At 47.6% G+C, this 19,031-nt stretch overlaps 2 protein-coding genes across 28 annotated transcripts in view; one reads left to right on the plus strand and one right to left on the minus strand.

Annotated features, from left to right (window-relative positions):
- Positions 1–6,310, plus strand: part of GALNT11 (polypeptide N-acetylgalactosaminyltransferase 11) — a 52,683-nt gene extending 46,373 nt beyond the window's left edge. For 7 of the 8 annotated variants that reach the window (XM_059886002.1, XM_024991264.2, XM_059886003.1 and 4 more), the window contains 5 exons: positions 742–894; positions 1,239–1,457; positions 2,714–2,818; positions 5,405–5,542; positions 5,745–6,310. In XM_059886002.1, coding sequence (XP_059741985.1) covers positions 742–894; positions 1,239–1,457; positions 2,714–2,818; positions 5,405–5,542; positions 5,745–5,876 — 747 coding nt within the window. In that variant the 3' untranslated portion in view covers positions 5,877–6,310. Of the gene's footprint in view, positions 1–741; positions 895–1,238; positions 1,458–2,713; positions 2,819–5,404; positions 5,543–5,744 lie in introns of those variants that run through there. The other variant, XM_059886004.1, reaches the window with a different exon arrangement.
- Positions 6,311–11,982: 5,672 nt separating this feature from the next.
- KMT2C (lysine methyltransferase 2C) overlaps positions 11,983–19,031 on the minus strand; it is a 254,958-nt gene continuing 247,909 nt past the window's right edge. For all 20 annotated transcript variants that reach the window (XM_024991270.2, XM_024991282.2, XM_024991266.2 and 17 more), the window contains 4 exons: positions 15,637–15,753; positions 15,377–15,450; positions 15,007–15,115; positions 11,983–13,970 (listed from right to left, as the gene is read on the minus strand). In XM_024991270.2, coding sequence (XP_024847038.1) covers positions 13,878–13,970; positions 15,007–15,115; positions 15,377–15,450; positions 15,637–15,753 — 393 coding nt within the window. In that variant the 3' untranslated portion in view covers positions 11,983–13,877. The remainder of the gene's footprint in view (positions 13,971–15,006; positions 15,116–15,376; positions 15,451–15,636; positions 15,754–19,031) is intronic.

The raw sequence follows: 19,031 nt of genomic DNA on the forward strand, positions 1-19,031 counted from the left end.
GGCTGGAAAGATGACGGTCGTGGGTGGGATCTGTGGCTCAGGGAGCTGTGCTAGTGGTTAGGACACAAGCTTTGGAAAAGGTGGAAAGAGGGCAAGGGACAGAGTGCGGATTTCTCGCTCTCGTTCCCATCTCCTGGTGTGTCACGGGATCCCCGTTCAGATACTGTAATACCTTGTGTATGTAGTTTTGTATCTTTGCAAATGTATTGATCCCAGTTTTTCTTACATAATCTTTACAATTTGAGAGCTGTAACAGATATTATTAGTCTTTGTAGATAAGGTCACTGAATCTCATAAAAATTAAAATAACTAAAGTGACTCAGTCAAGGGCAAAATTTAGACCAGAACTAAGATCTTCTGACTCTCGCTCTGTATTTTTTATAAAATATTTTTCTAAAAGTATGTGTATTTTATGAGAAAGTACGTGTGAAACTGAGCTTAGAGGACTGATTAGCATTCTTCATCCCTAAGTCCTGAAGGTCAGCTTCCTTGTTCTGTCAAAACATCATGTCTGGGAAGACAGTTTTAGACGCAGGAGAGTAAAAGAATGTCACAGTGTTTTAGGGTTTTGTTTCTTTTTATTAATAAAGACAGATAATTTTAAAATACGGCTTTGACTTTATTCTGCTAAGACCCCTTGCAGGGTCTCAGACACCTGTAACAGAGGTTAATCTCATGAAAGCCGTGTGCTGACCCCGCAGTGCTGTGGGCACTATTAACACGTGTTCTGCTTCCGACCAGATCTGGATGTGTGGGGGTAAGCTGTTCATCATCCCTTGCTCTAGAGTTGGACACATTTTCCGGAAAAGGCGGCCGTATGGGTCCCCCGAGGGCCAGGACACCATGACGCACAACTCTCTGCGGCTGGCGCACGTGTGGCTGGATGAGTACAAGGTGAGGCCCGGCCTCGAGAGGCTGCAGACGAGCCGCTCACCTGGGGACGGGGCGCCGGCTGCTTTTCTCCTGGTCTCCTTTCTCTACCCAGGCTTTCACTCGGTTTTTTTATTCTGACTCCTTTTTAACTTTGCCAAGTGTCTCGTCTGTGAGAGGTAATGAGCCAGTGTCGGAGGACGCCCGGCTCCCCTCTCTGAGCTCTTGTGACTCCTGCAGAGCCAGGCTCCTCCTCTGCTGCTGCTCGGGTTCCTCCTCAGCCCCTGCTTCCTCTCCGCTTCCTCTCTAATGACTTTACTGAGGTGACCAAAAAACCCGTTCACTTATTTTTTTTTTTTTAAATTCAGGAGCAGTATTTTTCCTTAAGACCTGATCTGAGAACCAGAAATTATGGAAACATCAGTGAGCGTGTTGAATTGAGGAAGAAGCTGGATTGTAAATCATTTAAATGGTATTTGGATAACATTTACCCGGAGATGCAGATATCTGGGCCCAATGTCAAACCCCAGCAACCCATTTTTATCAACAGGGGGCCAAAACGCCCCAAAGTCCTGCAGCGCGGAAGGGTAAGAAAGTGATTCTATCCCAGTGTTTCAGTAAATGTTGTCTAAAAAAATAAACAACATTGTATACTTCATAGAATATTTAAGGATAGGCCTTAGCTTGCTTTTCATTACGTATTTTTTAAGAGAATTTCCTCTATTCAGGTATATTTAGTATCTTTGTTGTTTATATTAAGATCCCTTACCTGCCAGTTTTAGAGAAAACACAGCACATTCTCTAAGCTATGGGCTAGCTTCCAAGAGGTTATAAATGTGAAGACACAAAGACATTGTACGTGAGTGTAAAATGCATCTGGCAGAGCCCAGAAAGGAACCTGAAAGGGGAAATGGGGCCGCTGCGGACGGGAAGGGAGAACTGGTGGCTCGGGTTCCGGTGTGGCGCGACGGCAGACCGCACGCCCCGTGTCCTGGCTCTTTCAGTGGCTGGAATGAAGCCTGGAGCTTTCTCCTCTTTTGTTCTCTACCTTATAAAAGTCATTGAGATGTTTATTACCATGTACTTTCCCTTTAAGTAAAAATGGGTGCATACCATATAGTTGAAATCCCTGTTGTTACTGCCTTGCGTATGTAATCACATTTAACCTTCAAACTGATCACTTTGGGCTTCCCTGCTAGCTCAGCCGGTTAAGAATCCGCCTGCAATGCGGGAGGACCCTGGTTCAATCCCTGGGTCAGGAAGATCCCCTGGAGAAGGGCATGGCAACCCACTCCGGTATTCTTGTCTGGAGAATCCCATGGACAGAGGAGCCTGGTGGGCTACAGTCCATGGGGTCGCAAAGAGTTGAACACGGCTGAGCAACTAAGCAAGCAAGCACTGACCACTTTGCCTGGACGAGACGCTCTCTGATGTACATCTTTGCAGTTCCTGTGGCGCTTACAGTCTGTATTTATCTGCACTCAGGTGTGTGTGTTGACTGAACCAGGTACTGGCTGTTTCCACTTCTTGTTTCTGTTCACCCAGTGTTGTCTTTAGTGCAGAGATGGTAAATTTGATTTCCTTCCTCCCCTGGAACAGATGAGCAATCTTGTATCTCTAGGTGGAATTTCTGCTTGACACCACCTGCGCCTGTTGTTAAAATTGCCTACAACCTTGAAGTCTCTGTTGTGATGATCCTATGTGCTGAAGCCAGAATTCAGTAATAAAAAATGCTTCTCTTTTTAGGACCTTGCAAATCCGTACCTTTGAAATAGTATTTTCATGTTTCCTCTCTGTTCATCCATACGTACCACGTTGTTAGGAGCAGTCTCTTCTTTTCCAGCTCTATCACCTTCAGACCAACAAGTGTCTGGTGGCCCAGGGCCGCCCGAGTGAGAAGGGGGGCCTCGTAGTGCTGAAGGCGTGTGACTACAGCGACCCAAACCAGGTGCGTGATGCCCTCGGCGGGGTCCTTCAGGGGAGTGCCTGCGGTCACTCTTGAGGGTGGGGCGGGGGGAACAGACATCAAGGTTTTACTCTGACTTTCCTTCTGTCGTTTTGGGTTTGTTTTTATTTTAATGAGGCATAGTTGATTTATGATGTTAATTTCCACCCAGGAAAGTGGAATACATACATATTATACATAAGTCTTCACACTCTTCTCCATTATGGTTATCACAGGATGTTGAATAGAGTTCCCCGAGCTGTACGGTAGGACCATGTTGTACCTTAATAGCTTGCATCTGTTAATCCCCAAGTCTCAGTCCATTCCTCTCCCCGCCTGGCAACACGTGTGTCCTCTGTGGGTCTGTTTCTGCTTCACAGACACGTTCATGAGTGCCGTAGATAGATTCTACATACAGTGACACTGTCCGGTAGTTTTCTCTGCCTGCCTTCACTTAGTAGGATAACCTCTAGGTCTGTCCACATTGCTGCAAATGGCCTTATTTCATTCTTAGGGCTGAGTAGTAGTATCCTATTATATCCACGTCATCCTTATCCGTCCATCTCTTGATGGACATTTGGGTTGCTCCATGTCTTGGCTACTGTGAACAGTGCTGCTCTGAGCATAGGGGTGCACGGCTCTGTTTGAATTAGTTTTGTCCAAATATGTGCCCAGGAGTGGGACTGCTGGGGCATGTGGCGACTCTATGGTTAGTTTTTTGAGGACCCTCCATTCTGTTGCTGCACCAGTTTACTTTCCCATCAGCAATACAGGAGCATTCCCTTTTCTCCACACCCTCTCCAGCACGGTGTTTGTACGCTTTTAATGATGGCCTTTCTGACCATTGTGTGGTGGTAGCTCATTGTAGTTTTGATTTGTGGTTTTTTCTAATAATGAGCAGTGTTGAGTACCTTCTCCTGTGCCTGTTGGCCATCTGTATGTCTTCTTTAGTCTTCTGCCCATTTTTTGATTGGGTGGTTTGTTGCTGCTGTTAAGTCGTATTAACTATTTTTGTATTTTGGAAATTAAGTCATTGGCTGCATCATCTGTGTCTTCTCCCAGCCCATACGTAGGCTGTCGTTTCATTTCGCTTATGGTTTCCTTTGCTGTGTAGACTTTGTAGGTTTGGGTAGGTCCCATTTGTTTATGTTTGCTTTTCTTTCTTTTACTTTGGAAGCTGACCTAAGAAAACACCGGTACAATTAAAACGTCAGAGTGTTTTGCCTATGTTCTCTTCTAGGAGTTGTATGGTGTCATGTCTTACATTTTAAGTCTTTGAGCCATTTTGAGTATTTCTGCGTATGGTGTAACTTCTTTGATTTACATGGGGCTGTCGAACTTTCTCAAACACTGCTTGCTGAACTTCAATTGTTTAGATTGGGAATGATTTGAGAGATCATTAATTTGTTGTCTCCTGTAGTATTTTGTTTTGTTTAGAGCTTTCTTCTCAGTTACACAGAATGAATTTGAAGTATATAAATTGAAAGCCATATGGATTTATTAGAAATGGCAAAGGAAGTACACCTTTCAAGTTTTCTGTGGAACTGAGTTTTCCTCATTTTTAGTAGTTCAGAGGGAACCACAACAAAATGTCAATTCCTGTCATTCACATAATTTATTCTCACACTGTGTGTGTCCTTTCGGTGACTCTGAGTGGCGGACGGGGTTGTTCAGGAATGGAAAGAACACCTGGGCCTCTTTTGGATAGATTTCAAAGCATGCAGTTTCATAACAGCGTATTTCTAGAGTCCATGCACACTAAGATGTCAACATACTGGAAAACACGGCTGAAAAAGACTTTGTGCCACATCTGGGTGCGAGAGCTGTCCGTATTGTGGACGGGGAAGTGAATTGTAGTGAGGATGAGATGACTGAAATTCATTCCAGAGAAACGTTAGGACGTTTGAGGAGGTGGAGTGATTCTCCTGTCCATACTATGCTGGGACTGCACAGATTGTACTAAACACCCTAGCCACGTGTGGCTGTTGAAATTTAAACTGAACATTTTAACCGTCCATTTCCAGTTCTCATCAGCCACACGTGGGCCGGTGGCTCCTTTGTCAGACAACATAGGCGATGTTCTATCGTAGCAGCAGTGATGGGGGGCCCTCTCCCCACGGTAACAGACTCAGCACACACGTCTTGGACCCATGTGAAAAAGCAGCGATACTCAGAGGGTAGGAGAAAATGTTTTCCTTTTAGATTTACCGATGCTGCATGTTGGAGAAAAAGTACTCATTGCACTTATCCACTTCAGCCACATCCAGGCCTTTGTTTTGCCTTAAAAAACTGAGACCATAAAGATCATCAGTGAAACCGGGCCCCGGGATTCGAGTATAACATTCTAGGCCGATGTGATGAGGAATGTGGACCTCGTAATAAAAGCCCTGAGTCTTCGTGTACACAGGGCAACCCAGCAGCCGCGCTGGGCTCCCGCAGTCCTTACGCAGACCGAGAGTTGAAGCGGTGTAGAACGCTGGGATCTTCAGTCAGTTCACCTCCACACGAAATGTGCGAAGGGTCGTGCAATCTGAATTTCAGAACCTAAAGGAAAATTTGAGGTTTTAACATTTTTTTTTTCTTCCTTAGGTTTGGATTTATAATGAAGAACATGAGTTAGTCTTAAATAATCTCCTTTGTCTGGATATGTCAGAAACTCGCTCCTCTGACCCCCCACGGCTCATGAAGTGCCACGGGTCTGGAGGATCCCAGCAGTGGACCTTTGGGGTGAGGAACTTGCCTGATGGTGACGGGAGGCGTGAGGGGTCATGGTCTAGCTTGCAGATGGTGGTTCTGAGTGTGCAGCAGCCCACAAGTCATCTTCTGTTCCACATCCCGTCGAGATTTTTGCTTCCTCTTTACCATATTCTGGCAGTAAGTTTTTTTAACACAAGTAATTGGTGGTGGTTTTTCTCCGCTTTATTTTCAGAGGAATAACAGGCTGTACCAGGTATCAGTGGGCCAGTGCCTGCGAGCAGTCGATCCGCTGAGTCGCAAAGGCTCTGTTGCCATGGCGATCTGTGATGGCTCCCCCTCACAGCAGTGGCATTTGGAATCTTAAGGTGGACGGAACAGTGACTGTCGTGCTTATTCTCACCACGAAGCTGAAGAAGTATGCTTCCCCAAGAGGCTGAAGTCATTTCTGGACTGCTGTTAAGGAATTTCCTCCTTATGGTAGGAAACCAGAATGCAGTGTTAACTCGAGAGTCAGGTTTGTGTAGAAGGATAAAGCCCAGGAGATTGATGTGTCTGCTCAGATTTATTTGATCAGGAACTTGTCGTGATTTCCCTTCTTAGATTTCATAGGTGATGGTTAATTTTTAAATTTCTACTACCGTGTTCTGAATAATTTTAAATATACTGAATCCACATTACTTTTAACTTCAGAAGGCATTCATTTATAAGATTATATTTAAGAGGCAGTTAATATTATAAATTATTTTAATGAATATGGTACTGTCCACATTTACATTAAAGGATCCTTTTGAGTATTCACCCTGGGATTCTTTGTCTGCTCCTTTTTTCGTCTCATATTGGAGCCTTTGCTCTGTGTGTGTGATACGTGGTAAGAAGCTCACTGAGGTTTGGCTGATGGACCAGTAAGTGAGGTAGGTCCCAGCCCTAAGTAACCTCAGGGGTGTTTGTTTCTTAGCTTGAACCACGTGAGTTGTAAGTATTCAGATTCACATACCTTCAGCCTCCAAGTTGCCTGTGAAACACCCAGGTAGAGTTGTTAAAATAGATCAGGATTTCAGAAGATATATCTCAGAGGTATGAATTTAGGAATCATCTGTATATACCATACATATCCAAATATAAAAGTTTTTTTCACTAAAAGTGCATCTCAGGAGATAATCTCAGGGGGAATTCTTATGTTGAAGCACCAAATTTGAAACCTGTTACAGGATAATACGTGTATACACACACACTGAACAATTACTTCAAAGGTCAGAATCAATAATCACATTAAATATAATTTGATTAGATATAAACGGGTCCTCCTGAGCCCGGATTGTGCCTGTGTGGCCTCACCAAAGTCTTGAAAACCAAGCCCAGCCCCTATGACATCTTGGAGCAGCTAAGAGGAGAGTGAGTGGTCAGGATGGCGAAGCAGAAAGACCCTAAGCTTGCCTCCTCTCATGGGCACACCAAAATCACAACTATTTGCAGGAAAACCATTGATGAAAAAGACCAGAACCTATCATCAGAAAAGACCCTCTCCGTCCACACAACAACACAGGTAGGACGGAGTCGCCGCCTAGTCCAGTCCCATCCCCCAGGCGTGTGACCCACAGACAGGAGAGTGATTACAATGCGGGGTCCTAACCCCACGCTGCGCCCCAGCCCTGGGGTCTTGCACCAGGAAGACAAGTCCAGTTTACTTCCAGGAGTCACAGAGAGCCGTGGGAAGTAGAGACTGCACCCGAGAGGACACTCACACCGTTGCACACACTCTGGGACCCAGGGCAGAAGCAGTTAATTGCAAAGGAGCCTGGGGCAGACAGACCTACCTACTGCTCTTGCAGAGTTCCCAAAGAAAGAGGCAGGAGGCATCCTGGGGACAGACCCTGGTGCATCCATTTCCGGGAGCTTGTTCTATCCTGGGTGTGCTGGTGAACACCAGTTTGGAATTCTCCCGCTGGCCCAGCAACCTGCAGGCACATCTCTGACCAGACATCTAACCGGGCACCCACTCACCTAAGACAAGGTGCCTTCAGACCCCCAGGGCTTGGCCCCACACACCAGCACACAGGCAGCAGACCCGCTCGAGCTTCAGGACGCGCCTCATCCACTGGCCAAGAGAAAACCACAGCCCCGCAGCCTGCGGACCAGCCACTAGCAATCTGATACCAGTTCTGGGACCCCTGGGCCCTGGAAGCAAACCTGAGGACCTTGCTCTCCCACCAACAGGCTGGCACTAGCTATGTAAATGGGTCAGTGTGCCCAGTTAGAAGGATAAAAATACAAGATTCAACTATACGCTGCCTGTAAGAAACTCACTGTAAAGATGATGATGCAAGTGTTAAACGATGGGAGATATATGGATGTTGACACCCACTGGGAGATAGCCAGAGTAGCTAAGTTAATATTAGACAAAGGAGATTTCAGAGCAAAGAATACCCCTGGAGATAATACCCCTTTTATAATCTCAAGCATCTATAAACCTAACAACACAACTTCAACTGTGTCACCAAACAAGTGGATGGAACAGGAGGACAAAGAAAACCTAAAATGCACAACACTATTAACCAGCTTGACAGAGAACACGCATCCTACTCAAGTGCGCATGGAATATTTACCCACAGAGATCACATTCCAGCACGTTAAAGAAATCAGTAAATTTATATAAATTCAACTCGTGCAAATTATAGTAGCAATCAGTAACAACAGAAATTAGCCAGATAGATGGGTGGATACCTGGAAGATCAACCAAGAACTTATTTCCCAATACTCTGTGGGTCCCCAAAGAAACCAAAAGGCTATTTTCAGCTGCCTGAAAATGAAAACACATCAAAGACTACAGGATGTAGCTCACTCACTACATGGGAAGTTTATAGAACTGAGTTGTATTAGAAAAGGATAAAGGTTTAAAATTAGAAAGTAGAAAAAGTTAGTAAAGCAAGGAAGACATACTAGACAGACATGAAAGAGAAAACACAAAGTTAATGAAACCAAAGCTGGATAAGATTATTGATAAATTGTCTATTAAGAAATTACCAACATCAATACTGAGTGGCAGCATCACTAGAGATTCTGCAGATGTTAAAAACAGATAAGCAGCGGGAACTCTCCTTCACTGCTGCTGGGAATGCGAAAGGGTATAGCCACTTGGGAAAACAGTTTGGCAGTTTCTTGCAGAGCTAAACGCATCGTACGATCAAAAGCCTGCACACGAGATGTTTACAGCAGTTTCATTTGTAATCGCCAAAATCTGGAAGCAACTATGATGTCCTTCTGTAGGCGAACGGGTAAACCACTCCATCTAGACAATGGAGTATTTAGCGCTAAGAAGAAATAAGCCATCCAATCACAAAAAAACTGGAGGAATCTTTAATGTACGTTACTTAGTGAAAGAAGCCACCTGCAAAGCCTACATACTGTATGATTCCACCTCCAGGACATTCTGGATAAGGGAGAACCACGGAGACAGTAATACATCGCTCGTTGCCAGGGGCAGGATGCGGGGAGAAAGATACGGGCAGGGCACAGGACTCTTCAGGCAGGGCAGCTACTGCTGTGGAGGAGCCTTTCACGCAGGTGGACACACGTCACACAGCAGTCAGAACCCACAAAGTAAAAGCAAGCGTGAAGTGTCACGTCATCTATGCACGTGGGCGAGAATGATGTGTCGGGGTGGGTGCATCAGTTGCAGCACAGGCACCCAAAGGAGTTTATCAGGACCACAAGACAAAACGTCAACACAGAAATGAATTGTGGGAACTCCCTGGGGGTCCGGTGGTTGGGACTCTCGCTGCCAAGGGCCCAAGTTCAACTCCCAGTCAGAGAACTACGTCCGCAAGCTGCGCAGCCAAGAAACACAAACATGTGAAAACAGTGCATTGTGCCTTGATACAGCTCCCCAGGTGGCTCAGGTGGTGAAGAATCCGCCCGCAGTGCAGGAGGTGAAGGCAGACCTGGGTTCGATCCCTCTGCTGGGAAGATCCCCTGGAGGAGGAAATGGCAACCCACCCCAGTACTCGTCCCTGGAGAATCCCACGGACAGAGGAGCCTGGCGGACTACAGTCCATGGGGTCGAAGAGAGACTCAACTGAAGCAACTGAGCACATTATAGCAACAGACAGTTCAAAATAAAAATTGGGATTGTAACTAATTTACAATAGCATCAAAAATATGAAAATAAGATTTGTACAGTGAGAAATACAAAACATTGCTAAGAGAAATTAAAGAAAACCTAAATAAATGGACATGAGTTTGAGCAAACTCCAGAGATAGTGAAGGATCTTTATAAAAATGGTGCTAGAAGTAATTTTCTGTTCCTACAGATAAAAATGAACCTTGACTCCTATCTTATACACAAAATTTATTTCAACGTGGTCATAGATCTAAATAAAACTATAAAGCTTTTAGAGAAAAATGACAAATACCTCTTCATATAGGAGAGGCAAAGATTTCTTTACTCATTTCAAAGCAGTCATCAAAGATCAATGAATGACTTTATTAAAATTAAAATCTTCTGATGAAGACAGCATTGAGGAAGAAGTCTATACACCACAGACTTGTACCCGGATTGTATGAAGTGCTTAAAAATTAATTTAAGGGATGTCCTTGGTGGGTCAGTGCTTGAGACGCCTCTGCCTGCCAATGCAGGGGACACAGCTTCAAGCCCTGGGCCGGGAGGATCCCACGCACCCCGGAGCAGCTGAGCGTGTGCAGCAGTTATGAGACCGAGCTCCGCAACTGGAGAGGTGACCACGGTGGGAAGCCCGCCCACTGTGAGTGGACAATGGCAACCAGAGAGCAGCCGACACACGGCCACACAGACCCAGTGCTGCTAAAGATAAAAATTTAAACCGATTTTCAAAATGGACAGAATACTCACAGACTCTTAAGGAACGATGCATAAAATGGTTCCGCGTATGAAAAAGGTTAAATGTCACAGACGGTTATCAGGGAAATACAGAATACAGGTTAAAACCAGTCAGATACCATTAAAATGGTTAAAACAAACAGAAAGACTGATGTGACGGGTTCTGAGGAAACAGAGAAGGTACCGTGGTGCAGCTTTGGGGTTCCGCCCAGCAGACCCCCACATCCGTTCAGAGCAGGCAATGGCCATGACGTACCTAGGTGACAAGGTCAACTCCGGACAAGCCAACAGCTGAGAGGCCTGTGTGTTACCCACACATGGGACAGGAAACAGGAGGAAGCCTCTGGGTAGATCCCTAATCGGGAACAGGGATCGACTGGAAGCATAGTGTGCTCTTGTAGTGGGAGAGCGAGCTGGGGGGCATACGGACTGGAATTTGCAGAACGGAATGTGGGGCAGGAAGGAGCCACCGAGAAAGAGGGTCCAGAAACGTGCAGACGAGTCTCCGAGTCTGGCTCTGTCCATCTGTCCACGGCTAAGTGTGACCCCCCGAGAATGAGCCTAGAACACATTCCAAGGAGAGACTAACTTGTGGGAAGCTGTGACCTCAACAGGCCAAGGCAGGCCCCTCACCCAACACCCAGGGCACCCGTGTGCCCTCTCAGGTCAGATTCCTTCTCAGGACGCTTCCAGAACGAGCTTCAAAATGAACCGACGTGCATCAGTAAACTGCCACCAGAATAAACAAAGTTTTTAAAATAGCGCAACATAACCCAACGCAGCATTAACGCATGAATTCTGAAACCCAATGAGGATTTCTAGACCTGGAAAGACACAGTCACCAGAGGGGCCCAGAGAAAGCGGCCAGGTTCACGCAGGTCAGAGGCGCTGGCGGCCGGAACCGCCCTGCTTGCCGGCCGGGCGGCGACACCAGGTCTCCCTCCTTGCCTGCTGGGTGGTGAGAGGCGGGGTGGGATCCGAGGAGAAATGGCTGCCCAAGAAGGGCCTCCCAGCCCTGCCGGACGCCGGCTCGTCCAGGCCCGTCCCGACGGACAGCTTCGCAGACGCGGGCGGCTTCCGACGAGCAGCAAACGCCGACCAGTCAGATGACGGATGCCTGGAGACCTGCTGTAACAGCGCGCGGTGCAGAAGCTGTTTTCGGCTGTTCACGAAGCACAAGCTGGTGTATAAATTGAGTGGGATTCTAGGCAGTTTAATTCTTAGCAACTCCTTTGAGTTAAATCTGAAATACACGCAATAGGAGAAATAAAGTCTCTACACACAGCAAGTCTGGAAGAGCTGCTTCCAAAAATAAATCAGAGGACTGAATTTAACAATAAAAACAGACTTTAAACAAGGGAATGAAACACCAGGAAGATTTTTCACTTTGGCCTTGAAAACATCCTAAAAAGAAACCAGTTACCCTTCTTTACCCAACCACAGAAAGAATCTGTTTGGCCTGAGTTATGAACTTACATCTAAAAAGAGAGAGAAGCAAGTTGACTACATCCACAGGCCACTCACTCAGAAAGGGCAGACCAGCCTGTTGGTTTAGTTCTAACGCTCATCGGTTTCTGAGTTGAGACCGGAACGCTAACAGAGACTCAGGCAGCTTAAATAGATGTAAAATATTTTATTTGTAAATGGTGATCTTCTAAATCTGTGTCCACAAATTCCAAAACCCATAACACTCTGTATACTTCAAAAAATTCAATTTTTGCCAACATTAGATACTATTATACAGAACAGAAAACAAAACAAAAACCCGGAGGACAAATACTGGTGGGATGTCAGGATATTGTACAAGAGAAGAAAAATATTCAAGAAACAAATTTCATACAGCTATTTATCAAGAGAAAAATATATACAATTGATTTATTCTGTAAGATAAAAATACATCATGCCATATACATTACAAGTTCAGAACTGCGTCACTGGATATACCAACAGCTTACAGTCCACTTGAATTGTGCACACAAAAACTTCATTTTACACTCAGCCTGTGAAGTGTCAGTACCAGAATTTTAAGTACAAAATAAAAAGCTAACCTGGTTCAAAATGCTGATTAAGTTTCTACAAGCAAACACAAAACTGTGTGTGTGTGTGTTTTAATTAAAGAAATGTAAACAAACAGTTCATACGAACACATCTTAAAATTACATCTTCCGAAACCCTACTGCCGGGGTCCTGCAGTTGCAAGCAGTCACATCTCTCCTTTTTTTTTTTTTTTTTTCAAAATTTTGTGTTAAATAAGCTAGAGAGTTAAATTTGAGTTCCTGCTACATGATCCTAGTATGCTTACATGATTTTTGTTTTGTGTGTGGCTTGAAACAAAGTTCTAATCAAAACTACTTTTGCTGAAGAAAAATTCAGCTTCCATTTGGGGTTGTTTTTAAGCAGTTATTCACAGTTATCACAAATTGTAAAAGCACAAAAAACCTGACTGAAGAAGTAGGGATGCAACAATATAATGTGAAAAAATTAGTTTAAGTTACCAAAACAGCTATAAAAGTTGTAGTCATAGCATACACTCCGTTCTATCAGAAGTAAGGTGTATAAAACAAGTACTAATAGATTGTAGTTTCCAAAAAGCCCCAAACACTCTAGGTGGAAATTTTGGTTATTACATAATTATAATGGCATATTTAATAACAAAATTATATTGTAACATCCCTATGAACATTTTATAAGCACCCGAGCTGCTGCAGAGCCTGGTAGCATTTGGTCAATAACTATTTTTATACTGTATTTTTTTCTCAAAATATTTACATGTTTGTACAAAGTAACAGGGTTTGTTAGTTTTGCAGGTAACAGCAGCAGCTTGGCTTTCTTCTAACTTTTATTTAAAAATAGCTTCATTCACTTATTCAATAATAAATACAAAAAGTTTCTCTTATTTTACAGAAATCAAAAACTACATAAACTGACTCATGGAATCAAGTATTTAAATGTATTTAGTGCAAGTTATTGTCCCTTAGCTCTATTCCTAAGGAAGTCATCTCAGTACATTCCTTGTTCAGTGGTGTCTACTTTAGTTTTAAAAAACTCCTAAGTCAGAGGGCCTGCCCCTTCCTCAGATAAGGCCGTGGCCAGCACTTTGGACATCTCCCTCTCGCTGGTGATCTCAGTCTTACATTCATAGGAAGGCCCCGCCCTGGGGCAGGGCAGCCGTCGGCTCTTTGCCCCAGTAAAAGTTTCTCCTTAGTGAGACTAAAGAAACAAGAGGAAACAAAACCCGCCCACAGAAAGAAAGAAAGAAAGAAAGGAAACAAAAAAGTGCTGGACCATTCTGCAAATCTTCGACCTCGGCAGCTCGGGTCAGGGGGCCTCGGTCGGCTTCCTCCTGGTGCTCCTAACTTAACTCAAAGACCGAGGAAATCAGGACTCCCAGGAGCTAGGTTTCAAAAAAGTCATAAAACAGAAACAAAAACCTCTCTTCTGTCTGCGAAATTCCAACGGTGCGTGGACTCGCTGCTCCCAGGGACGAGCCGCCCTCCGAGGCGCGGGGTCGCGTCAGTTCATCCACTTGCGGCAATTCACGGCTCCGCAGTGACAGGGGATCTTGTGCTGGTCGTCCTCAAAGTCAAACTTATAGTCATAGCACAGCTGCCCGCAAAGACACACAGTGAGAGGCCGCTCCCGTCCTCAGCCGCCCGGGCCTCCCCCGCTTCCCGCCCGACGGCAGCGCGGTCACCGGGGACTTCCCCGGGCCTGCGTGTCCCCGCGTGAGAAGCCCTGTGGTCAGAGCGGCTGCACGCCTGCGGGACGGCCTCCCCCGGACCCCGAGCCGAGGACGGACAGGCCGCGGCCGGCACCCCACACGAAGCAGCCCTCCCGCCCCTCGGGGCGCCCCGCGGTCCTGGGGGGCTCCCCCTCCTCGTGGCACTCCCACCACCTACAGCTCTTCCCTGAGGACTCAGGGCGGCTCCCTTGCACAATGAAGCAGAGGCCTGGGGGGCGTCAAGGGGGCCCCCGACAACTCCAGCAGGGTGGGGGGCATGGCCAGGAGTGGGGGGCCTCCGCTGTCCCCAGGCCACGCCGCCCGCCTGGAGGCACCAGGCTCGGGGCCTCAAATGGGTCCTTTCACATCCAGTTAGTGAGAGATGCAAGACGAGCCTTGGGTCAGCTCGATTTAAAAAAGCACGTTCTAGTAAGATGACCGCAAAGTACAAGCGTCGTTTCAGGGAAGGGCTGGAGGCTCCAACCGAGTTTAGACCCTCGGGTTCCTCACCCCCGTAAAGAGGGGAGGCCTCCACAAAACCCGCCCTGCCGGGCAGCCGCTTCCCAGGGCCCCCGATTCAGCCCCGACACGTGCTCATCACGTCTGTGACCATGTCGGGGAACATCAAGGCGATAACGGAGGCTGATGGCAATCCTCACGGGTGACACGCGGGGCGGAGGGAAGGGACAACTAAGGGAGGAGCCAGGCTCCAGAAACCTGCTCGCAGAGAACCTGGGAGCGGGTACTGGTCCGGAGGGCGTACGAGCACCGGGGTCACCCCGGGGCCACAGAGGCGCCAGTGCCGTGACCTGAGCGCCGTCAGCTCCGCGCAAGCGTCGTTTATCAAGGGAGGGCCCCGCGCCAGCGCGCGAGGGTGGGGAGCGTGGGCGGGCGCCTCGGGCGGGCAGGGGCGGAGCTTACCTCTTCTCCTTTCTGGATTCTCCGGCTGGAGCTGATGATGATCTTGTGGCCGCGCTCGAAGGTCACCACCTCCGCCACGCAGTTGGGCGCACACGAGTGGTTGATGTACCTGCGGGCAGCAGTCCAGAGATGGCTCACCATCCAACAGCCGGGCGGGCCCTTCTCACCTGCCCACTCATAGCACGCGCACCCACAGACACAGACAGCGGCGCGGCTGCAGGACCCAGCGCCCCGGCCGGCCAGGGAGCCCGGCCCCGGCAGTGAAGGTCCTAACCCCGGACCGCCAGAGAATTCCCAAACGCACGGGAAGAACGTTAAGTAAAAACTCCTGCCGTGACTGAAGGGCCCCCCACCCTGGCCCCCGCCTCACCTGGCAGGCCCTCCCGTGAGCGTGGCATCGATCACGTGGTCACTGTCCATGCGGAACATGTACACGCCTCGGTTCTGAAAAAGAAACCGACGCCCGTTCGCGTCGCCTGTTAAGCCAGGCTCACTGATCCCATGACAGCCTCGCAGACGGTAACGCCGACGGAAAACACGGGGAAAACACACGACTATCCAGGTGTGGTTTCTAGGGTCACAGCCAGCCCTGGCCCTAGGCGCCCCAGGCGCAGGAGGGCGCGGGCTCACCTGCGACTCGTAGAGCTTCTCCTTCCTGTTGGCGACCTCGTTCCGAATGATGGTCCCGATGTACTCGATGACCATGGTGTGCTTCTCGATGTCCCGGGCAGCGTACAGGCCCAGCCCCTGCGGAAACGCGCACGCAGGCCTCAGAGCCACTGGCTTCCGTGGACAACAGGCCTGCGTGCTCCTTCAGGCAAAGGTCCTGCCCTCAGTCACAGCAGACTCCGCGGAAGACCCCACCTGAACTCACGTGACTCTGTACTGACCTCGCTCTCATCTGGACCCTTAACACTGGACTTGATCTTTAATTTTTCCACCTAAAAGTCATGGTATCACTCCCTTGTCTGTCTTTTTTCACACTAAACCCTGAGGGCATTTTTACAAAGTGTTTCTATCTGGCCATCTTTTCTGGTGGGCTTCCCTGGTGGCTCAGCTAGTAAAGAATCCTCCTGCAATGTGGGAGACCTGGGTTTGATCCCTGGCTTGGGAAGATCCGCTGGAGAAAGGAAAGGCTGCTCACTCCAGTATTCTGGCCTGGGGAATTCCATGGACTGTATATGTCTAGTCCACGCGGTCGCAGAGTCGGACACAACTGAGTGACTTTCACACATCTTCTCCTGCACGTGATATCACACCCAGATCCCACCAGCTAAACAGGCTAATGGCTTCTGCTATTTATTTTATCCCACCATGATTTCTAAAAGGACATGAAAAAATTATGAAGCAGGACCAGGGCTAACTAAGGGCCTATTACAATGTGAGTTTCTGCATTCTCAACTAAACTGACCAGAAGATCCCCACCACCAGACACAGTCCTTGTCAAGTATCATCTGGGAATAGATGGTAGGTGTGGGGGCTGTTGTTGGGAGACTCTGGGGTGAGAGTTAACTTCTGAAAAGACATACTCATGCGGTTTGTGTGTTCAATTCCAGATGTGACTTCGATGTGACAAAGCAGGATATATAAAAAGAATCTGCATGGAGATGAGTACAGCTCAGTGAAAGAGACCAGAAGTCACTGGAAATGAACCGAGAATCCAAACAGCCAGGCACACGCGAACACTTTGTGAAGTAGCTTGGTGGTATTGAAATTCAGTTTAATATGGATGGGTTATATAATATTAAATGGTGTCCCCACAACTGGTTATTCAACAGAAGAAAAAAAAATTGTCTTAAACCACAAAAAATAAAATCACTGAAAGAAAAAGAATCTAAGAAACTACATATGCAATCTACAGTCTTAACCAAGAATAGAAGCTATAGAAAATTATATGTTTGACTGTATAAAAATTAATACACCTATAGTAAAAAACATTCCACACTTACTGAGGTATTTTCCTCTAAAACACATCTTCTGCCAAATAGTAGAAGTTTTTATAAATTGAAAAATGGACAAAGGATGTGGATATGCAACGCAGTTCAGCAAGAAACACAAATGGAAAACCCGAAAGGCTGCAGCCGAGGCGACAGCATCAGTCTGTGCTTAACAGGCGGCAAGAGTATAAAAGGTCCTAACACTTCAAGTGGGAAACAAGAAAAAGGCTCACACTCTGCTGGAGAAGAGCACACAGTTATAGCCTGTGTAGAAAACAGGCGATGTCTACGAAAATGAAAAGTACATGTATTTCTATGCAGAAATCTCATTTGGGAGCACACACTCCACAGAAGTTACATGGGTATCTGTACAAGTCCTGACGGCAATGCTGTTTCGGGAAAGAACTGCAAACAAAAGAAACGCTCGGCAGTAGTGCAATGGTTTAACCGATCACAGCTCATCCGTTTCACAGAAAGCGACAGAGCCACTGAAGAATGAATTGGAGCTAGAGGTGCCTGAATACTAGCGAGAAAAGGAAGACACAGGAATGTGTAGGTAACATGACCCTGCCTTCCCACACACACAGACATGTATGTGCTGCCAAAACAGCAGACGGGGAAAAACAGGGTCTTTACAGGCTGTTAGCACGAGGACCCGGGACGTGGACGGAAGGGAGGCAACAGAGGAAGGAAGGAAAAGGCGAGCAGACACCAAGGGCCCTCAAAAGAGATGACGGACTGAACACGGGCGGTTAAAAAGCCTTCACACGACCGGGAATGAAACCAACACCGAGAAGCAGGAAGGCAGGCATGAACAAGCCATTTGGAAACATCTTAAGCGGAGAAGCCACTGAGCAGAGGACACTGGCGTGGCCGGGAGCGGAAGTTGAGCACTGACGGCCCTAGGAGCCGACACACGCTCCTTCAGAGACGCGAGAGAGCACGTGTCTGCAACACGTAAAGCGGCAGAGGAAAAGACAAAGAGAAGAAGGTGCAGACGCCACGCAAAAGCATCTCAGAGTAAGGCGAGGAACCCCGAAACAAGGCCATGCAGAGGGCAGAGCTGAGACGGAGTCTTCTCCGGCGGCACGAGGACCATCACGGGCCCACCTGGGGGGCCAGGCTCGGTAAGGCCAGGGACCACAAACCTGCAACCCGGGCAAACTGCTGGGGGGCTGGGGCCACACCATGAGACCCCGATCTCAGGGACCCAGTATTTGTGTACAGACAAACAGAGGCAGGACTTTGCAGAAGAATCAGCACAGAAACATTTCTTAGACTCATGGCCACACTGCTTTAGGCTGAAAGGATTCACCACTGGGGAAAGCAACGGGCCCACTTTGCTAAAACACTGAAATAGTGAGTCAGGAGAAGATCCTAAAAATTTCCACATGAAGAACATGGATGAACAGCATGTGAAGGCCACCTTCTACCTGAGGGACCAGCGTGGCTTGTGACTGGGACCGCACAGGAGGGGCGGGCAGGCCTGCACGGTGCCCACAGGTGAGGCGGGTGGTCAGAACAGGGCAGCAGAGCCGGGGTGGATCGGAGCAAACCTCAGAGAGGAAAAGGCAACAGGCCCTGACGATGCTGTGGGTGTGTACACTGAGGCCAACGCACAGAACGAGGACTGGTGACCTCACTCAGCAACACACGGAGCCTGGGGGAGAGCCTGGGTCCCAGGACCCACCTCGGCGAGCGTGACATGGGTCCTGAGACCCGCCTCATTGAGTGTGACCTGGGTCCTTGGACCCGCCTTGGCAAGTGTGACATGGCCTTGGCGAGTGTGACCTGGGTCCCGGGACTCACCTCAGGACCTGCCTCGGCCAGCGTGACCTGGGTCCGGGAATCCACCTCAGCAAGTATGACGTGGATCCTGAGACCTGCCTCAGGAAGTGTGACCTGGGTAAACCTGAATGCCTGTTAGCCTCGAGACTAATTTTTTATCTGTTTACTAATGATTTACCTGTACCACAACCTACCCATCAGAAAACACAAGATGATTTCATGAAAAGAAGGCTTCCAAAATTGGGCACCTTTTGAAAACATTTTCATTTGTATTTTTCACAAGTGCCTTTAGCCCTAGTG

This window comes from Bos taurus, chromosome 4, assembly GCF_002263795.3.
Source record: "Bos taurus isolate L1 Dominette 01449 registration number 42190680 breed Hereford chromosome 4, ARS-UCD2.0, whole genome shotgun sequence".
Taxonomy (NCBI): Eukaryota; Metazoa; Chordata; class Mammalia; order Artiodactyla; family Bovidae; genus Bos; species Bos taurus.